General features: G+C 46.0%; 1 protein-coding gene across 1 annotated transcript in view; it reads right to left on the bottom strand.

Annotated features, from left to right (window-relative positions):
• The window catches only part of top3b (DNA topoisomerase III beta), a 93,972-nt gene that overhangs the window by 5,537 nt on the left and 67,834 nt on the right, over positions 1 to 20,601 (bottom strand). The window contains exons 13-15 of the mRNA XM_068055356.1: positions 19,873 to 20,001; positions 18,317 to 18,466; positions 13,862 to 13,962 (exon numbers count right to left, since the gene is read on the bottom strand). Coding sequence (XP_067911457.1) covers positions 13,862 to 13,962; positions 18,317 to 18,466; positions 19,873 to 20,001 — 380 coding nt within the window. The remainder of the gene's footprint in view (positions 1 to 13,861; positions 13,963 to 18,316; positions 18,467 to 19,872; positions 20,002 to 20,601) is intronic.

Here is a 20,601-nt window from a genome sequence, read left to right on the forward strand (position 1 = left end):
CAAGAGTGGCTCGGTAGCACCACTATTGACTGAGCTGGCCGAATCCTCAAGGACACATCTGCAAGACTGGGCTTGCAGCAGGTGATGAGAGAACTAACAAGAGGGAAAAACCTACTTGATCTCATCCTCACCAATCTACTGTCACAAATGCATCTGTCCATCACAGTATTGGCAGGAATGACGACAGCACAGTTCTTCTGGAGAGGAAATTTCGCCTTCACACTGAGGATACTCTACATTGTATTGTGTGGCACTACCAACATGCAAAATGGGATAGATTCAGAACAGATCTAGCTGCTCAAAATTGGGCATCCATGAGGTGCTGTGGGCCATCGGCAACAGCAGAATTGTATTCAACCACAATCTGTAACCTCATGGCCCAGCATATCCCTCACTCTACCATTACCATCAAGCCAGGGGACCAACCCTGGTTCAATGAGGAGTGCAGGACAGCGTGCCAGGAGCAGCACCAGCCATATGTTAAAATGAGGTGCCAACCTGGTGAAGCTACAACACAGGATTACATACATGCTAAACGGTGGAAGCAGGACGCACTAGAACAAAGCAATCCCACAACCAACGGATCAGATCTAAGCTCTGCAGTCCTGCCATATCCAGTCGTGAATGGTGCTGGGCAATTAAACAACTAACTGGAGGAGGAGGCGCCACAAACATCCCCATCCAGAACTAGCCACGTCCCTAGCCAACCTGTTTTAGAACAGCTACAACGCCAGCATCGACCCGACAATGTGGAAAATTGCCCAGGTTCACAAAACGCAGGACAAATCCAATCCAGCCAATTACCACCCCATCATACTCTCAATCATCAGCAAAGTGATGAAAAGTGTCGTCGACAGTGCTATCAAGCAGCATCTTCTCAGCAATAACCTGCCCACCGATGCTCAGTCTGGGTTCCATAAGGGGCACTCGGCTCCAGACTGCATTACAGCCTTGAACTAAACATGGACAAAACAAATGAATTCCAAAAGTGAGGTGAAAGTGAATGTCCTTGCCATCAAGACAGCATTTTGCCAAGTGTAGCATCAAGGAGCCCTAGCAAAATTGAAGGCAATGGGAATCAAAGGGAAAGCTGTCCACTGGTTGGAGTCATACCTAGCACAAAGGAAGATGGTTGTGGTTATGGGAGGCCAATCATCTCAGCCCCAGAACATCACTGCAAGAGTTCCTCAGGATAGTGTCCTACGCCCAACCATCTTCACCTGTTTCATCAATGACCTTCCCTCCATCATAAGGTCAGAAGGAGGGATGTTTTCTGATAATTGCAGTGTTCAATACCATTCGTGACACCTCAGAATCTGAAGCAGCCTATGCATGCATACAAGAAGACCTGGACAACATTCAGGCTTGGGCTGATAAGTGGCATGTAGCATTTATGCCACACAAGTGCCAGACAATGACCATCTCCAACAAGATGGAGACAATGACCATCTCTCCTTGACACTCAATGGCATGACCATCACTGAAACACCCACCATCAACATCCTGGTGGTTATCATTGACCAGAAACTTCGCTGACCAGCCTTAATTTTGCAGCGGCGACAGGGAGAGCGAGGTGGCAGCTGGGTAAGTAAGTCCTATATATTTGGGCAGCGGCTGAACCCGAGACACTACACCTGTAGTGTCTCCCACCCGCCCTCCTCCTCTAACCAAAAAAAAGGACTCGGTGGTGTGCAGATAAGGTAAGGCATTTTCTATTTATTTTTTTTTTCCTGTGATTGGTGAAAACTTTTCGTTTCTTTTTCGTTTATCTAAGTTAAGACTAACTTAAGCTTAAGATTGAAAATGGCAGGAGATCTCAGACCCGTGTCATGCTCCTCTTGCTCAATGTGGGAGCTCAGGGACACGGCTGATGTCCCTAACTCCTTCACGTGCTGGAAGTGTGTCCAGCTGCAGCTCTTGTTAGACCGCATGATGGCTCTGGAACTGCGGATGGACTCACTTTGGAGCATCCGCGATGCTGAGGAGGTCGTGGATAGCAGGTTTAGCGAATTGGTCACACCGCAGATTAGGATTGCTGAGGGTGAAAGGGAATGGGTGACCAAAAGGCAGAGAAAGAGCAGGAAGGCAGCGCAGGTGTCCCCTGCGGTCATCTCCCTCCAAAACAGGTATACCGTTTTGGATACTGTTGAGGGAGATGGCTCACCAGGGGAAGGCAGCAGTCGCCAGGTTCATGGCACCGTGGCTGGCTCTGCTGTTCGGAAAGGCGGGAAAAAGAGTGGAAGGGCTATAGTTATCGGGGATTCGATTGTAAGGGGAGTAGATAGGCGGTTCTGTGGTCGAAAACGAGACTCCCGAATGGTATGTTGCCTCCCAGGTGCACGGGTCAGGGATGTCTCAGATCGGCTGCAGAACATTCTGAAACGGGAGGGTGAACAGCCAGCTGTCGTTGTGCACATAGGCACCAATGATATAGATAAAAAACGGGATGAGGTCCTACAAGCAGAATTTAGGAAGTTAGGAGTCAAGTTAAAAAGTAGGACCTCAGAGGTAGTAATCTCAGGATTGCTACCAGTGCCACGTGATAGTCAGAGTAGAAATGAAAGAATAGTCAGGATGAATGCGTGGCTTGAGAGATGGTGCAGGAGGGAGGGGTTCAGATTTTTGGGACATTGGGACCGGTTCTGGGGGAGGTGGGACTATTACAAATTGGACGGTCTACACCTGGGCCGGACTGGAACCAATGTCCTTGGGGGTGCTTTTGCTAACGCTGTTGGGGAGGGTTTAAACTAATGTGGCAGGGGGATGGGAACCAAATGAGGAGGTCAGTGGACAGTAAGGAGGTAGTAACTAAAGCCTGTAAGGAATTAGATAATGAAGTCAGCATGACTAAGGAAAAGAGTAGAAAGGGAGCAGATGATGAACGCAAAGGGACTGGTGGTCTGAGGTGCATTTGTTTTAATGCAAGAAGTGTAGTAGGTAAGGCAGATGAACCTAGGGCCTGGATTGGTACCTGGGAGTATGATGTTATTGCTATTACTGAGACTTGGTTGAGGGAAGGGCATGATTGGCAACTAAATATCCCAGGATATCGATGCTTCCGGCGGGATAGAGAGGGAGGTAAAAGGGGTGGAGGAGTTGCAGTACTGGTCAAAGAGGATATCACAGCTGTGCTGAAGGAGAGCACTATGGAGGACTCGAGCAGTGAGGCAATATGGGCAGAACTCAGAAATAGGAAGGGTGCGGTAACAATGTTGGGGCTGTACTACAGGCCTCCCAACAGCGAGCGTGAGATAGAGGTACAAATATGTAAACAGATTATGGAAAGATGTAGGAGCAACAGGGTGGTGGTGATAGGAGATTTTAATTTTCCCAACATTGACTGGGATTCACTTAGTGTTAGAGGTCCAGATGGAGCAGAATTTGTAAGGAGCATCCAGGAGGGTTTTCTAGAGCAGTATGTAAATAGTCCAACTCGGGAAGGGGCCATACTGGACCTGGTGTTGGGGAATGAGCCCGGCCAAGTGGTTGAAGTTTCAGTAGGGGACTACTTTGGGAATAGTGATCACAATTCCGTAAGTTTTAGAATACTCATGGACAAAGACGAGAGTGGTCCCAAAGGAAGAGTGCTAAATTGGGGGAAGGCCAACTATACCAAAATTCGGCAGGAGCTGGGGAATGTAGATTGGGAGCAGCTGTTTGAAGGTAAATCCACATTTGATATGTGGGAGGCTTTTAAAGAGAGGTTGATTAGCATGCAGGAGAGACATGTTCCTGTGAAAATGAGGGATAGAAATGGCAAGATTAGGGAACCATGGATGACAGGTGAAATTGTGAGACTGGCTAAGAGGAAAAAGGAAGCATACATAAGGACTAGGCGGCTGAAGAAAGACGAAGTTTTGAAAGAATATCGGGAATGTAGGACCAATCTGAAACGAGGAATTAAGAGGGCTAAAAGGGGTCATGAAATATCTTTAGCAAACAGGGTTAAGGAAAATCCCAAAGCCTTTTATTCATATATAAGGAGCAAGAGGGTAACTAGAGAAAGGATTGGCCCACTCAAGGACAAAGGAGGAAAGTTTGCGTGGAGCCAGAGAAAATGGGTGAGATACTAAATGAGTACTTTGCATCGGTATTCACCGAGGAGAGGGACATGACGGATGTTGAGGTTAGGGACAGATGTTTGATTACTCTAGGTCAAGTCGGCATAAGGAGGGAGGAAGTGTTGGGTATTCTAAAAGGCATTAAGGTGGACAAGTCCCCAGGTCCGGATGGGATCTATCCCAGGTTACTGAGGGAAGCGAGAGAGGAAATAGCTGGGGCCTTAACAGATATCTTTGCAGCATCCTTAAACACGGGTGAGGTCCCGGAGGACTGGAGAATTGCTAATGTTGTCTCCTTGTTTAAGAAGGGTAGCAGGGATAATCCAGGTAATTATAGACCGGTGAGCCTGACGTCAGTGGTAGGGAAGCTGCTGGTGAAGATACTGAGGGATAGGATCTATTCCCATTTGGAAGAAAATGGGCTTATCAGTAATAGGCAACATGGTTTTGTGCAGGGAAGGTCATGCCTTACCAACTTAATAGAATTCTTTGAGGAAGTGACAAAGTTGATTGATGAGGGAAGGGCTGTAGATGTCATATACATGGACTTCAGTAAGGCGTTTGATAAGGTTCCCCATGGTAGGCTGATGGAGAAAGTGAAGTCGCATGGGGTCCAGGGTGTACTAGCTAGATGGATAAAGAACTGGCAGGGCAACAGGAGACAGAGAGTAGCAGTGGAAGGGAGATTCTCAAAATGGAGACGTGTGACCAGTGGTGTTCCACAGGGATCCGTGCTGGGACCACTGTTGTTTGTGATATACATAAATGATTTGGAGGAAAGTATAGGTGGTCTGATTAGCAAGTTTGCAGACGACACTAAGATTGGTGGAGTAGCAGATAGTGAAGGGGACTGTCAGAGAATGCAGCAGAATATAAATAGATTGGAGAGTTGGGCAGAAAAATGGCAGATGGAGTTCAATCAGGGCAAATGCGAAGTGATGCATTTTGGAAGATCCAATTCAAGAGTGAATTATACAGTAAATGGAAAAGTCCTGGGGAAAATTGATGTACAGAGAGATCTGGGTGTTCAGGTCCATTGTTCCCTGAAGGTGGCAACGCAGGTCAATAGAGTGGTCAAGAAGGCATACGGCATGCTTTCCTTCATCGGACGGGGTATTGAGTACAAGGGTTGGCAGGTCATGTTACAGTTGTATAAGACTTTGGTTCGGCCACATTTGGAATACTGCGTGCAGTTCTGGTCGCCACATTACCAAAAGGATGTAGATGCTTTGTAGAGGGTGCAGAGGAGGTTCACCAGGATGTTGCCTGGTATGGCGGGCGCTAGCTATGAACAGAGGTTGAGCAGATTGGGATTATTTTCATTACAAAGACGGAGGTTGAGTTCTTTACGCAGAGGGTGGTGGGTGCCTGGAACGCGTTGCCAGTGGAGGTAGTAGACGTGGGCACGATAGCGTCTTTTAAGATGTATCTAGACAGACACATGAATGGGCAGGAAGCAAAGAGATACAGACCCTTAGAAAATAGGCGACATGTTTAGATAGAGGATCTGGATCGGCGCAGGCTTGGAGGGCCGAAGGGCCTGTTCCTGTGCTGTAATTTTCTTTGTTCTTTGTTTATAAATACCGTGGCTACGGGAGCAGGTCAGAGGCTGGGAATTCTTTGGTGAGTAATTCGTCTCCCGACTCCCCAAAAGCCTCTCCACCATTTACAAGGCACAAGTCAGGAGTGTGATGCCTGAATGAGTGCAGTTCCAACAACACTCAAGAAGCTCGACATCATCTAAGACAATGCAGCCCGCATGTTTGACATCCCACCCACCACCTTAAACATTCACTCCTTCCATCACCAGTGCATAGTGGCAGCAGTGTAGATGTTGGACAGGCTTTGGGGAGTCAAGAGGGAGTTATGCACTGTAGAATTCTCAGCCTCTGACCTGCTCTTGTAGCCACAATATTTATATGGCTGGTCCAGTTCAGTTTCTGGTCAATGCCTTGATGTCAAGGGCAGGCACTTTTACTTCACTTCCTGAATTCAGCTCTTTTGTCCATGTTTGGACCAAGGCTGTAATGAGGTCTGTAGCATCGGTAAGCAGGTTATTAGGTTATTGTTGTGTAAGTGCTGCTTGATAGCACTGTCAATGACATCTTCCATTACCTTGCTGATTGAGAGTGGACTGATGGGGCAGTAATTGGCTGGACTGGATTTGTCCTGCTCCGTCTGCTCTTTCAGTCAGTGTAAAAAAATTCCATAGTAATTTTTCCAATGAGGACACAGGTTCTTGCAGTGTCCCATTCCCATTTATCCACCACTAAAAGAATAACTGGTTGTTTACAAGATTGTTGTTTTTCCGATCTTATGTCCAAACTGGCTGCAGCATTTCCTTACATGATAGTGACTACATTTCAAAAGTTATTAACTGGCTGTGAAGCAATTTGACATCTTGAGGTCATGCAATGATATAGGAAACATAGAAAAATTACGGCACAGAAGGAGGCCATTCAGTCCATCGTGTCTGCGTCGGCTGAAAACACTAGTAGCCCAATCTAATCCCACCTTCCAGCACCTGGTCCATAGCCTTGCAGGTTACAACACTTCAGGTGCATGTCCAGGTACCTTTTAAAAGAGTTGAGGGTTTCTGCCTCCACCACCATTCCTAGAAGTGAATTCCAGACACCCACCACCCTCTGGGTGAAAAAGTCTTTCCTCATGTCCCCTCTAATCCTTCTACCAATCACCTTAAATCTGTGTCCCCTGGTAACTGACCTCACCGTCAGGGGAAACAGATCCTTCCTGTCTACTCTATCTAGGCCCCTCATTATTTTGTGCACCTCAAATAAGTCACCCCTCAGCCTCCTCTGTTCTAAGAAAAATAACCCTAGCCTATCCAATCCTTCCTCATAGCTGCAACATTCAAGCCCTGGCAACATTCTGGTAAATCTCCTCTGTACTCTCCCCACAGCAATTATGTCCTTCCTATAATGTGGTGACCAAAACGGTAAGCAATATTACAGCTGTGGCATAACCAGCATTTTCCATACCTCGGCCAATAAAGGAAAGCATTCCATATGCCTTCTAGGGGTAGGCGGTGATGTAGTGGTATTATCACTGGACTGGTAACCCAGAAACACAGGGTATTTCTCTGGGGACATGGGTTCAAATCCCACCACAGCAGAAGGTGGAATTTGAATTTAATTAATAAATCTGGAATTAAAAAAGCTCGTCTAATGATGGCCATGAAACCATGTCGATTGTTGTAAAAACCCATCTGGTTCACTCATGTCCTTTAGGAAAGGAAATCTGCTGTCCTTACCTGGTCTGGCCTACATGTGATTCCAGACCCACAGCAATGTGGTTCCGAAGAAGGGTCACTGACCCGAAACGTTAACTCTGCTTCTCTTTCCACAGATGCTGCCAGACCTGCTGAGTGAATCCAGCATTTCTTGTTTTTGTTTCTAGTCAAGCAACAGCCTGACATAGTCATACTCACCGAATCATACCTTACAGACAATGTCCCAGACACTGCCATCACCATCCCCGGGTATGGCCTGTCCCACCGGCAGGACAGACCCACCAGAGGTGGTGGCACAGTGGTCTACAGTAGGGAGGGAGTTGCCCTGGGAGTCCTCAACATTGACTCTGGACCCCATGAAGTCTCATGGCATCACGTCAAACATGGGCAAGGTAACCTCCTACTGATTATCACCTACCGCCCTCCCTCAGCTGATGACTCAGTACTCCTCCATGTTGAACGCCACTTGGAGGAAGCACTGAGGGTGGCAAGGGCACAAAATGTACTCTGGGTGGGGGACTTCAATGTCCATCACCAAGAGTGGCTCGGTAGCACCACTACTGACCGAGCTGGCCGAGTCCTAAAGGACATAGCTGCGAGACTGGGTCTGCGGCAGGTGGTGAGGGAATCAACAAGAGGGAAAAACATGCTTGACCTCGTCCTCACCAATCTGCCTGCCGCAGATGCTTCGGTCCATGACTGTATTGGTAGGAATGACCACCGCACGGTTCTTGTGGAGACGAAGTCCCGCCTTCACATTGAGGATACCGTCCATTGTGTTGTGTGGCACTATCACCGTGCTAAATGGGATAGATTTCGAACAGATCTAGCAATGCAAAACTGGGCGTCCATGAGGCGCTGTGGGCCATCAGCAGCAGCAGAATTGTACTCATCCACAATCTGTAACCTCATGGCCCGGCATATCCCCTACTCTTCCATTACCATCAAGCCAGGAGACCAACCCTGGTTCAATGAAGAGTGCAGGAGGGCATGCCAGGAGCAGCACCAGGCATACCTCAAAATGAGGTGTCAACCTGATGAAGCTACAACCCAGGACTACTTGCATGCCAAACTGCGTAAGCAGCATGCGATAGACAGAGCTAAGCGATCCCATAACCAACGGATCAGATCTAAGCGCTGCAGTCCTGCCACATCCAGCCGTGAATGGCGGTGGACAATTAAACAACTAACTGGAGTAGGTGGCTCCACAAATATCCCCATCCTCAACGATGGGGGAGCCCAGCACATCAGTGCGAAAGATAAGGCTGAAGCATTTGCAACAATCTTCAGCCAGAAGTGCCAAGTTGATGATCCATCTCGGCCTCCTCCTGAAGTCCCCAGCATTACAGATGCCAGACTTCAGCCAATTTGATTCACTCCGCGCGATATCAAGAAACGACTGAAGGCACTGGATACTGCAAAAGCTTTTGGGCCCTGACAATATTCCGGCAATAGTTCTGAAGACCTGTGCTCCAGAACTTGCTGTGCCCCTAGCCAAGCTGTTCCAGTACAGCTACAACACTGGCATCTACTCTGCAATGTGGAAAATTGCCCAGGTATGTCCTGTACACAAAAAGCAGGACAAGTCCAACCCGGCCAATTACTGCCCCATCAGCCTACTCTCAATCATCAGTAAAGTGATGGAAGGTGTCATCAACAGTGCCATCAAGCGGCACTTGCTTAGCAATAACCTGCGCAGTGACGCTCAGTTTGGGTTCCGCCAGGGCCACTCAGCTCCAGACCTCATTACAGCCTTGGTTCAAACATGGACAAAAGAGCTGTACACAATAGGCAAGGTGAGAGTGACTGCCCTTGACATGAAGGCAGCATTTGACCGAGCATGGCATCAAAGAGCCCTAGCAAAACTGAGGTCAATGGGAATCAGGGGGAAAACCCTACGCTGGCTGGAGTCGTACCTAGAGCAAAGGAAGATGGTTGTGGTTGTTGGAGGTCAATCATCTCAGCTCCAGGACATCACTGCAGGAGTTCCTCAGGGTAGTGTCCTAGGCCAAACCATCTTCAGCTGTTTCATCAATGACCTTCCTTCAATCATAAGGTCAGAAGTGGGGATGTTCGCTGATGATTGCACAATGTTCAGCACCATTCGGGACTCCTCAGATACTGAAGCAGACCATGTAGAAATGCAGCAAAACCTGGACAATATCTAGGCTTGGGCTGATAAGTGGCAAGTAACATTCGCGCCACACAAGTGCCAGGCAATGACCATCTCCAACAAGAGAGAATCTAACCATTTCCCCTTGACATTCAACGGCATTACCATCGCTGAATCCCCCACTATCAACATCCTAGGGGCTACCATTGACCAGAAACTGAACTGGAGTAGCCAAATAAATACCGTGGCTACAAGAGCAGGTCAGAGGCTAGGAATCCTGAGGCGAGTAACACACCTCCTGACTCCCCAAAGCCTGTCCACCATCTACAAGGCACAAGTCAGGAGTGTGATGGAATACTCTCCACTTGCCTGGATGGGTGCAGCTCCAACAACACTCAAGAAGCTCAACACCATCCAGGACAAAGCAGCCTGCTTGATTGGCACACCATCTACAAACATTCACTCCCTCCACCACCGACGCACAGCAGCAGCTGTGTGTACCATCTACAAGATGCACTGCAGCAATGCACCAAGGCTCCTTAGACAGCACCTTCCAATCCCGCGATCTCTACCAACTAGAAGGACAAGGGCAACAGATGCATGGGAACACCACTACCTGCATTACCCTCCAAGTCACACACCATCCTGACTTGGAACTATATCGCCGTTCCTTCACTGTCGCTGGGTCAAAATCCTGGAACTCCCTTCCTAACAGCACTGTGGGTATACCTACCCCAAATGGACTGCAGCGGATCAAGAAGGCAGCTCACCACTACCTTCTCAAGGGCAATTAGGGATGGGCAATAAATGCTGGCCTGGCCAGCGACACCCACATCCCATGAATGAATAAAAAAAAACTCTATCTACCTGTCCTGCCACCTTCAGGGACCTGTGGACATGCACTCCAAGGTCTTTCACTTCTTCTACCCCTCTCAATATCCTCCCGTTTGTTGTGTATTCCCACTCTTTGTTTGCCATCCCCAAAGGCATTACCTCACATTTCTCCAAATTGAATTCCATTTGCCACTTTTCCACCCACTCAACCAAATCATTGATATCATTCTGGAATCTTCACTATCAACTACACGGCCAAATTTTGTGTCATCAGCAAATTTCCCAATCATGCCTCCCACATTTAAGTCCAAATCATTAATATATACCACAAACAGCAAGGGACCCAACACTGAGCCCGGTGTAACACCACTGGAAACCGCTTTCCATTCGCCAGAACATGTCGACTACTACCCTTTGTTTCCTGTCATTGAGCCAATTTTGGATCCAACCTGCCACATTCCCCTGTATCCCATGGGCTTTCATTTTTCTCATCAGTCTGCCATGCGGGACTTAGTCAAATGCTTTACTAAAATCCATGTAGACCGCATCTGCTGCACTACCCTCATCAATCCTCCTTGTTACTTCCTCAAAAACTGAATCAAGTTAGTAAGACATGACCTTCCCTTAATAAATCCATGCTGACTATCCCTGATTAATCCGTGCCTTTCTAAGTGGCAGTTTATCCTGTCTCTCAGAATTGATTCTAATAATTTACCCACCACCGAGGTCAGACTGACCGGCCTATAATTATTTGGCCTATTCCTCGCACCCTTTTTAAACAATGGTATAACGTTCGCAGATCTCCAATCCTCTGGCACCTCACCCAAATCCAGTGAGGATTTGAAGATGATCCTCAGCGCATCCGCTACTTCCTCCCTGGCTTCCTTTAATAACCTGGGATGCAATTCATCCGGCCCTGGCGATTTATCCACTTTCAAGGATGTCAGACAGTCCAGTACTTCCTCTCATATTATGCTTATCGTATCTAATATTTCACACTGCTCCTCTTTTACTACAATGTCTGCATCATCCCTCTCCTTTGTGAAGACAGAGACAAAAAACTCATTAAGAACCCTGCTCACATAGAAACATAGAAAGTAGGAGCAGGAGTAGGCCATTCGGCCCTTCGAGCCTGCTCCGCCATTCATTATGATCATGGCTGATCATCCAACTCAGTTCCCGCTTTCGCCCTATACCCTTTGATCCCTTTAAACCCAAGAGCTATATCTAACTCCTTCTTGAAAACATACAATGTTTTGGCCTCAACTGCTTTCTGTGGTAGCGAATTCCACAGACAGACCACTCTCTGGGTGAAGAAATTTCTCCTCATCTCAGTCCTGAAAGGTTTACCCCGTATCCTTAGACTATGACCCCTGGTTCTGGACTCCCTCACCATCGGGAACATCTTTCCTGCATCGACTCTGTCAAGTCCTGTTAGAATTTTATAGGTTTCTATGAGATTCCCCCTCACTCTTCTGAACTCCAGTGAATATAATCCCAACCCACTCAATCTCTCCTCATACGTCAGTCCCGCCATCCCAGGAATCAGTCTGGTAAACCTTCGCTGCACTCCCTCTAAAGTAAGAACATCCTTCCTCAGATAAGGAGACCAAAACTGCACACAATATTACAGGTATGGCCTCACCAAGGCCCTGTATAATTGTACCAAGACATCCCTGCTCCTGTACTCGTATCTTCTGATTGCACGCATAAGTCCCCTTTTACATCTCTGATGGGCCCTACCCTTTCCTCAGTTATCCTCTTGCTCTTAATGTACTGATAAAACATCTTTGGATTTTCCCTGGCAATAATTTTTCATGTCCTCTCTTTGGTTTTTTAATTTCCTTTTTTACTTCACCCCTGCACTTTCTATACTCTTCTCGGCTTTCTAAAGTATTAAGTTTTTTGTGATCATCATAAGTTTTCTTTTTCTGCTTTAACTTACCCTGTATGCTTCTAGTTAACTAGGGGAGTCTAGATTTGGCAGTACCACTCTTTATCTTTGTGGGGACATGCCTACACTGTGCCTGTAGAATCTCGCTTTTGATTGCCTCCCACTGATTTTCCTTCAAGTAGCTGTATCCAGTCCACTTTTGCCAGATCACCTCTCAGCTTCTTAAAATTCGCCTTCTCCCAATTTAGAACTTTTACTCATGTTTTATCTTTCTCCTTTTCCATGATTATGCTAAAACTAACTGCATTATGGTCACTATCTCCAAAATGGTCACCCACTGCTACTTCTTCCACTTGCCCAGCTTCATTACCGGAGACTAAATCTAGAATTGTGCCCCCTCTCGTTGGGCTTGTTACGTGCTGGCTAAAAAAGTTCTCTTGAATGCAGTTCAAGAATTTTGTGCTCTTTACACTGTTTGTATCCCAACTGATATTAGGGTAGTTGAAATCCCCAACTATGATTGCCTTATAGTTTTTGCACTCAGAAATTTGTCTGCATATTTGTTCTTCTATCTCCCCCTCACTGTTTGGGGGTCTATAGCACATTCCCAGTAGTGTGGTTGCTCCTTTTTTATTTCTGAGCTCAACCAATATGGCCTCATATGATAATTCATTTCGCATATTATCCCTCCTCACAGCTGTTATTGATTCCTTAACCAATAATGCTGCACCACCTCTTTTTTTTATCCCCCTCCCTATCCCGCCTGAAAACTCTATATCCAGGGATGTTGAGCTGCCATTCTTGCCCCTCTTTAAGCCAAGTCTCCGTTGTAGCAATATTATCGTGTTGCCATGTGTCTATCTGTGCCCTCAGCTCATCGACTTTATTTACTATACTCCTTGCATTTAAATAAATACTTTAACACTGCCAAATTCCTGTGCTGCACACTTCTTAACCTTTGCTTCTTCTGTCTTTCAGAGTCACTCGCTAATCTTCTGCCTCCCGTTCCCTGCCCTGAAATTGTCCTATCTGAAACTGCCCTCAAGTTCCCATCCCCTGCCAAACTAGTTTAAACCATCCCCAACAGCACTAGCAAACCTTCCTGCAAGTACATTTGTCCCAGTCCTTTCTTTCTTTTTGCTTTCTTTTAGATCGTGTTTATATACTCCTTTCTCATGTGGACCTAAGTTACAACACTACTGCTTTTCTCATTACAAGGCACTCTCATAACACTGTCCCTGTTATTGTAAATTAATGTTTCAAGTACAAACCTGGACTGACTGTTCCAAGAATATACCTTTTCTTAGAGCCACTTAGTATAATCGAGTTCCTTGGTGTTTGAAGATGGCATATTGATGAAAATGGGGTATATAGAATCACAGAATACAAGACATAATGAGACCATTCAGCCTATCACATCTATGTCTGTTCTTTCAAAGAGCAATCCAGTTATTCCCACTCCATCACTCTTTCCCCATATCCCTGATTTTTTTTCTCCTTCAAATATTTAATCCAATTCCCCTTTGAAGGCTCCTATCAAATCTGTATCAATCACCCTATTAGGCAGTGCATTCCAAATCCTAACCTCTCGCATACACGATCACTGTTTTGATACTAGATACTAATCCAATTTCAAAAGACTATGCTTGGGATTATTGAAAATAAACCAACCCACCCTCCCCCTGCAGTTACACGTTCACTTCACCAACCTGAATGTACTTCATAAATCGATGGCACTTGCCACAGCGGGAGAGAGGCTTCCCCGTTTCAGCAATGGGAGAAAATGACACTTCCATTAATTCATCCATACCTATAGAGAAATAGAGAACAGACTGAGCAGAGTAGTCACAGAGGGCACTGAAGGTTGAAGGGCAAACCTCTACTGACTTTCAAAGTGCAAACCTCTTGCAGACCTCCAAAGGAGTTCAAACTCCAACAAAATGCAAATCATTTCAGCATCTTGACCAACTGAAAATACTTTTCTGACATATAATATATATCCCCAATGACAGAGAATGCATAACTTCAGGATATAGACAGAACAGTTCCAATCTGGGGATGTAGATTATTGTTTTTTTTTTTAACAGTGTTACAATCCAATAAAGGCAGAATTATTTATTTGTAAAAGATTCATCTTGTCAGCCAAGACTATCCAATTCATTTCCAGTTACCACAATTCTGTTAGAATAAAAAAAAACTGAGGATGCCCCAATGGCCTGGTGTGTAAAAACACTGCCCGATTTAGTACTGATATAGGCCCAGGTCTGTGCTGAGGCAGCTCATCTCACTAAGGCAATGGAAGGACATGACAAGTGGCCTCAGTCCCTCTTTGGGAGAGAATAGTCAGACAGGGTTCTTCTTCCTGAGCTGCAGTGAGGAACAGAGATAATGATGCTCAGGAATTGCAATTCTTTAACTCTCATTAATGAGCTGTGTTAAAGAAACAATGTTGAATGTCCTAGATACTAACATCTTAAAGAGGCATCTCCTGTAGAATTCTCTCATTTGATAACCTGGATTTATGTCAACAGAATGTGGAACAAGCAAATAAAGAGGAGAAATTCAAAAATATTCTCTCTCAGAAGAATAACACACCATTGAAACAGAACCACCAGCAGTATACCACTAAGGAGCAGTAGCTACTTTGACTCCTGTATAAAATCCATCCTGGCAGGCTGCCATGAGAACAGTATCCAAATAATTGCAATTGCTTGATTATCATGTGGAATATCCAGAATGGAAAGGCCAATGTGGGACAATGCAGTCTGCCCCACTCTGTTGAGCTAAGGACAGGGCACTGGACCTCGGGACGTCTCAAAGTCTATTCCAGCCAATGAAATACATTTTGACGTGTAGTCACTGGTGTAATGTAGGAATTGCAGCAGCCAAGTTGTGCACAGCAAAGTTCTACAATCAGCAATGTGATAACGATCAGATCAAGTTTCACCTGATTTGTTTTGTTTTTGTCATCAGACCAAAATCTCATCAATTCTCTGTGCATTGTAGAACTTAAGAAGAAATCACTACAAAAGAAGAAATATCAAAAGTTGATCATAGCTAAAGTCTCTACACATTAAGTTGCACGCAATTGCAAGCTGGATCCATGGTCCCTTTAAGATGGGTAGCCTAGTCGATGAGGAAAAATTGAATCCAAGTCAGAATGTCTCAAGGTACAATAGAAGTAACAATCACCACTTGTTTGACAATACAATTGACAACGGACAATTTATGGTATCATTGTGGGAAAGGGTTTTGCTTCAAACAAAAAGTGTCCCATAGTGCATTACAGTCAATTCAGTACTTTCTGAAGTGTAGTCACTGGTGTAATGTAATGCAGCAGCCAAGTTGTGCACAGCAAAGTCCTACAAACAACAATGTGATGATGATCAGATCATCTATTTTAGTGATGTAGTTGGAGGAATAAATATCGGGCAAAACATCAGGGAAAACACCCCTGCTGTTCTTCAAATACTGACGTGGGATCTTTTATCTCCACCTGAGAAGACAGACAGGGCTTCAGTTTAAAGTCTCATCCGAAAGACAGTATCTCTGATAGTGCGGTACTCCCTCAGCACTGCAGTGTCAGCTTGGATTTTTGTGCTCTAGTCTCTGGAATGGGAAATGAACCCCACAAGCTTCGGACTCAAAAGTGAGAGTGCTACCAACTGAGCCACAGCTAACACTAGATAAACACCACAGTCTGATAAACAGTTTTGAACTAAATATCATGGAGAGACGAGTCACTGCAGCACTTAAGTCTTGTAGGGATCGCGGCAAGAAGACCTGCACTGAGCAGCAATGGAGCTAAAATAGTGCACTGGTTCAAACTGCATTCTTCTCAATTGACTAGAGATAATCTCAACTTCCTAAGTGTATTCATAACCTAACAGGCTCATCCTTTTGCAGTTTTGCAAGAGAACACAAACAAATTAATCCTCTAAACAAAGACAGACGTGAAAAAATTGCAGTTGATGGCTGATATGAACAGGCTCGGTGCTGCCGTCAGGCTGACAGGGTGTGCTTTCTACTGACAGCTCACTCTCTCCAATGTCAGCCTCAAATGTGTCAGCTGAGATAATTTTTTTTAGTATCAGTGAATTTCCTTGAAGTTTATAGCCTACTGGATGCATTACCTCATCTACGATTTCATAGCTCATCCTCTAGTGGTGAGTATGCCAGTTTTAGGATAGGCAATGACATGGAGGTAGGCTTTTTGCTGGGCGGCTGCTCATGCCACTGTTTGGGCCTTTCAAACCCCAACGTTCAAGATCACAGTTGGCCTGAAAGGAATGGATGATTGGTGGAGCCACCTTAGCAGCCATGGCTCAGACGGGATTGACGACATTTTCTCATCATAGAATCAGTTCATGGGAACTGTGGACTGTTCACAGTCTGAGGAGGCTACAGGATCTGAGGATAGTTGCAGCTGATAATGATGCCTGTCTTGATTAGTAAGTGATGTAAGACTTCTGATTAAACTATTGCAATTAAACTTTCTCCCACATTATCTGTTATTCCATAAGGTAACTATTGCCTTTGACTCTTGGTGCTCCATTTACAGATCGATTTCTGCAAGCTTGGCCTATAAGTAGGGCCCTACCTGATTCACGGTCACGGCATTTTAAGAATTGTGAATTTCACGATCTCATAGTTAAAATCGTAAATTTCACAATGTCACAACAAGCCATGAAAATGATCTATTTCAAACAAAAAAAAGACAAGGGAGGTTTCTGGTTTCAAATGGCATTTATTGTATACTTAAAAACTACACAGTGACTCCTGACAACGCGGAGCATGCGCAGAGCCATCGTGGACGTCATCAGTGTGTGCGAACATTTGCCAGCTTGCCAATATGAAGGTGAGCATGCACGCGCTGATGTCACAATGCAATGACATCACCCCTCAACAGCCGCGACTGCCGGCTCCATTCTCCCGAACAATACCCTGCTCCCTCCCGCCATCCCCGCTTCAATTGCCACTTTCAATTTCCCGCTCCATCCTGCCTCACCACTGCCTTCCCTCAGCCACTCACTCTCGCCTTCGCCGCTTCCTCCCTCGGCCGCTCGCTCCCCACTACCTTCCCTCAGCCACTCACTCCTGCCCTTACCCTTCCTCCCCTCGACGGCTCACTCCCGGCCTCGTCTATTCCCCCTTCGGCAGATCGCCCCCCAACCCCCCGAAGCGGCGGGGAGCGGGGAACGAGCCGCTGAAGCAGCAAGACGGAGAGCGAGCGGTCGAGGGGTGATGGGGCGACGCGGGAACCAGTGGCCAAGAAGATAGAAGTCGCGAGGTCTGGAGCGAGCAGCCGGTGGTGGTGGGGGGGAGGAAGCAGGGAGCGAGTGGCCAAAGCGGCAAGGCAGGCAGCGAGCGCCTGAGGTGGGGAAGTGGCGAGGGCTGGAGCGAGTGGCTGAGGGAAGGCAGCGGCTAAGCAGGGGGTGAGCGGCTGAGGGGGGAGAAGCGGCAAGGCGGGGAGCGAGCGAGCGGCGATCAGACGGGCACAGAAGGGAGTGGCGAAGAGAAGCGCGATGGCAGGAGAGGCAGGGTACTGTTGAGGATGGGATGGAGGCGGCAATCACAGCCACCGTGGGGATCTGGGTTTAAGGCTGCATTTGCTTTTTTTGACAAATGTTCTTTCACTCGATGTGTTGCAGAAATGGTTATGCCATTTTTGATTTGCTCATTCTGGCATTCTCACTTGTCTGCTAATACTTGAGACTGCTTCTTTCAAAATTGCACCGGAAGCCCTCCCTCATCTACCAATCAGCGAGGTGAGCCTTGTGTCAATCACTAAACGCGTGATGTTCACAAAACGGCTGATTTCATGGAGGACCTGAGATTTCACACAGGACCCAAGATTTCATGGTCCATGACCCATTTTTCACAACCATGAATTTGGTAGGGCCCTTCCTATAAGCAAACAGATGCAATATTCCTGGCCAGACTAATCGAGAGATGAACATACAGGCAACAGTTCAGACCACAGGGTAAATTTTGTAAGGCTCTACTCCTGGCACAGAGTCGATGGGAACACAGACCAGAGAATTAAGACTCCGCGTCTGAGGGGAGCCTTTGTAAACATATCCTTGTGACTAATTAGTTGAACAGTCTAACAATTAGTCACAGAAATTTGATACAATACATGATATCAAAACATTCCGCCGTACCTGCTATGGAGTCCACAAAATAATGGAACTTCCTCTTGAAGATATTTAAGGCATGCTCTAGGACAGGGGGGAAATCAGCTTTTCCTGCAGCAATGAGGCCGAGCTGCTTCTCGACAGCACTGCGGATGGTGGGAAGGACAAGCTCCTGGTCTGTCAAAATACAAACAGATCATACACTCTCCAAGGTGCTGCAGAACAAATTGCTAACTAGAGAAAAGATTGCTGCATATAACTGATGAAATTTGATTAGTAACCACCACTGCTGCACACACCCACCCCCCAGCTCCCCACAGACCCCACTCCCAGCAATTCTCAATCATTTTTTTTAGCCCTGCTGCTGTTGGATCTGGGGGGGAGGGGTAGGAAATCTGGGCATAGATTTCTTTGCAATTTACAGTCAGATTGAGTGGATTTCAGGTGCTCACAGATTGTGAAGGATACAAATTTGATGAGTGCTTATTGTTAATATTCATTCTCATTATGTGGCCATCCCGAATTGCCTTGGAAAGGTGGTGGCGCGTCTTCTTGTAGCGGTTTGATACAACGGAGCGGCTTGCTGAGCAATTTCAAAGGGGAGTTAAGAGTCAACCACATTGATGTGCGACTGGAGTTATAGGTCGGGTACGCAAGGTTTCTTTCCTAAAAGGATATTATGGGTTTTTATGACAATCGACTGCTTCATGGCCACAGTTACGGAATTCAACTTCTCAAACGGCCATTGGATTTAAACTCAGGTTCTCTGGATTAGCAGTTTAATATCAAACACTACAGTACCGTAACCCATTGCCACATGTGATAGCAGCTAGCCATGGAGCTGCGCTAGGAAAGGCCTCGATGATTGGGTCACCAGATTGCTTTCCCAAATGCAGAATGATGTGCAATGTGGAAAAACCCACAGAGAAAGGAAGTGAACAAAAAATCTGTCGTTTCATTTGAAATAAATTAAAGAAATGGGTTAATGTACAGGGGCTGCTCTTGTGCAGCTTCCAGCTGCCTCTAAAACTGGACACACACAAAGAGACACAATCTCTGAATGCTGAACTAAGCAATAACACTAGAAACAGTGTACTCAGAGGTACCTTCCAGATGAATTTTAGCCAGCCCAGCTGTGAACATTGCTCCGGCACAATTAGATCTAATCACATGACCAAGCACCCAATGGATGGTTACCATTTCAACACAGCATTACAGAAAGAGTAGCTGGCAAGGCGGACATTCATTGTCCATCCCTAGCGGTCCTGAGAAGCTGGTAGCGGGCCACCTTCTTGAATCATTGCAATCAGATGATACAATCAATGTGCAACTACGTGAATTGTCTGTTGATATAACTCTTCCAGGCGTGTCCGACAGTACTCATGGTGGGGTGGTGGGGTGCTGGGGAGGTGAGGGCCTCATCCACAATCTGATAAACTGGGCAATCAAGATTATTATGTCTTACATTTACAAGCTATTTAAAAAGACATCAAGAGGCAGATCAGCACTCCTAAATGTTAAATAAACTTCCAGTTTCAGAGCTGCAGGGTGGCTACAGTTTATTTCCCTCCATTTCACCGTACCAATTTTGTAATATCCATGAACGAGAACAATCCCAAGGTTGGTGGGTTTCAACCTGCGGCCGCTCTCTACAGTGACATAGTTGCGCTGACAGATGTTGTTGATATGGACAGGGATACTGGCATCCGTCCCTGAAAGTGAAGAAAAGATAAACATAGTTTCAGTTAAACATTTGCAAATTAAGTCTCAGATAAAGCCTCTGGTGTTGCAGTCTTTTCAGAACCCATAACTGTTTCAACCACTGGGATAAACGAGCCTTGGTAGGGGAGGAAGTCAGAGGTATTACATTCAATCATTGCCTACCTCAGAAAAAGGGGACACAGATGCCCTGACACATGACAAATCTCTTTGCTTTGCCTCTGATTCCCACATATCACCATCTATATCCACAAGAATGGTTAGCACATATTGAAAGCTGAACTGGTTACCACTGGAGAACCCAATTCACCATAGAGAGATAAACACACCAAACTGACTAAGGGCTTTGCATTTGGCAATTGTAAATTGGTACTCTTATTACAAAACTGAGTAATGTTTCCTGTTCAGATAGTTATTGCACGTTTTGCCCTTTTTTAACTTCAGCAATACACTGAATTCAAGTTCTGAGAGCTGAGGCTTGGAACCTTAAACAAGGATAGGCACCAACATGTTGCACCACGGACATTTGACAAAACTATTGACTCAGCCACAGACATGGGGGCAATTAATCTGCATCTGAAGCATATAGCCAT

This window comes from Heterodontus francisci, chromosome 23, assembly GCF_036365525.1.
Source record: "Heterodontus francisci isolate sHetFra1 chromosome 23, sHetFra1.hap1, whole genome shotgun sequence".
Lineage (NCBI taxonomy): Eukaryota > Metazoa > Chordata > Chondrichthyes > Heterodontiformes > Heterodontidae > Heterodontus > Heterodontus francisci.